Below are 331 nucleotides of genomic sequence, written 5' to 3' on the forward strand. Positions count from 1 at the left end.
AAAAAACAAATATACGCGATTTAAATCCGGAAAAATAGTTTCATTTCTTATATGTCAGAATGTTACATAACAGGTGCAAAGGGATAACCATTTGGCAAAAATAACTATTTAAAAACAATATAAAGAATCATATGTGACACTACTCAAACGATCTACTGCCTCTTGTTTTAAATTCTCGTACCTACTTTGCAAAACTTCGTGGCATGAGCACGGTGTTCGACTTTCAGAAACCATGATGAGTGTTTTTAAATTGTTACGTGTTACGTACAAACATCAAGTATGTAACAAGAAATAGAGACGAAATAAAGACCATCCATCCCTGGCAACTAAA

The 331-nt window shown here is 33.2% G+C and overlaps 1 protein-coding gene across 1 annotated transcript in view; it reads left to right on the plus strand.

Moving 5' to 3' along the window:
* Positions 1-87, plus strand: part of LOC113225536 (dedicator of cytokinesis protein 1) — a 198,497-nt gene extending 198,410 nt beyond the window's left edge. Inside the window, exon 29 of the mRNA XM_026457860.1 lies at positions 74-87. Coding sequence (XP_026313645.1) covers positions 74-87 — 14 coding nt within the window. The remainder of the gene's footprint in view (positions 1-73) is intronic.
* The last annotated feature ends 244 nt before the right edge of the window (positions 88-331 follow it).

Source organism: Hyposmocoma kahamanoa, unplaced genomic scaffold (assembly GCF_003589595.1).
Source record: "Hyposmocoma kahamanoa isolate Upper Pololo Valley unplaced genomic scaffold, ASM358959v1 166, whole genome shotgun sequence".
NCBI lineage: Eukaryota > Metazoa > Arthropoda > Insecta > Lepidoptera > Cosmopterigidae > Hyposmocoma > Hyposmocoma kahamanoa.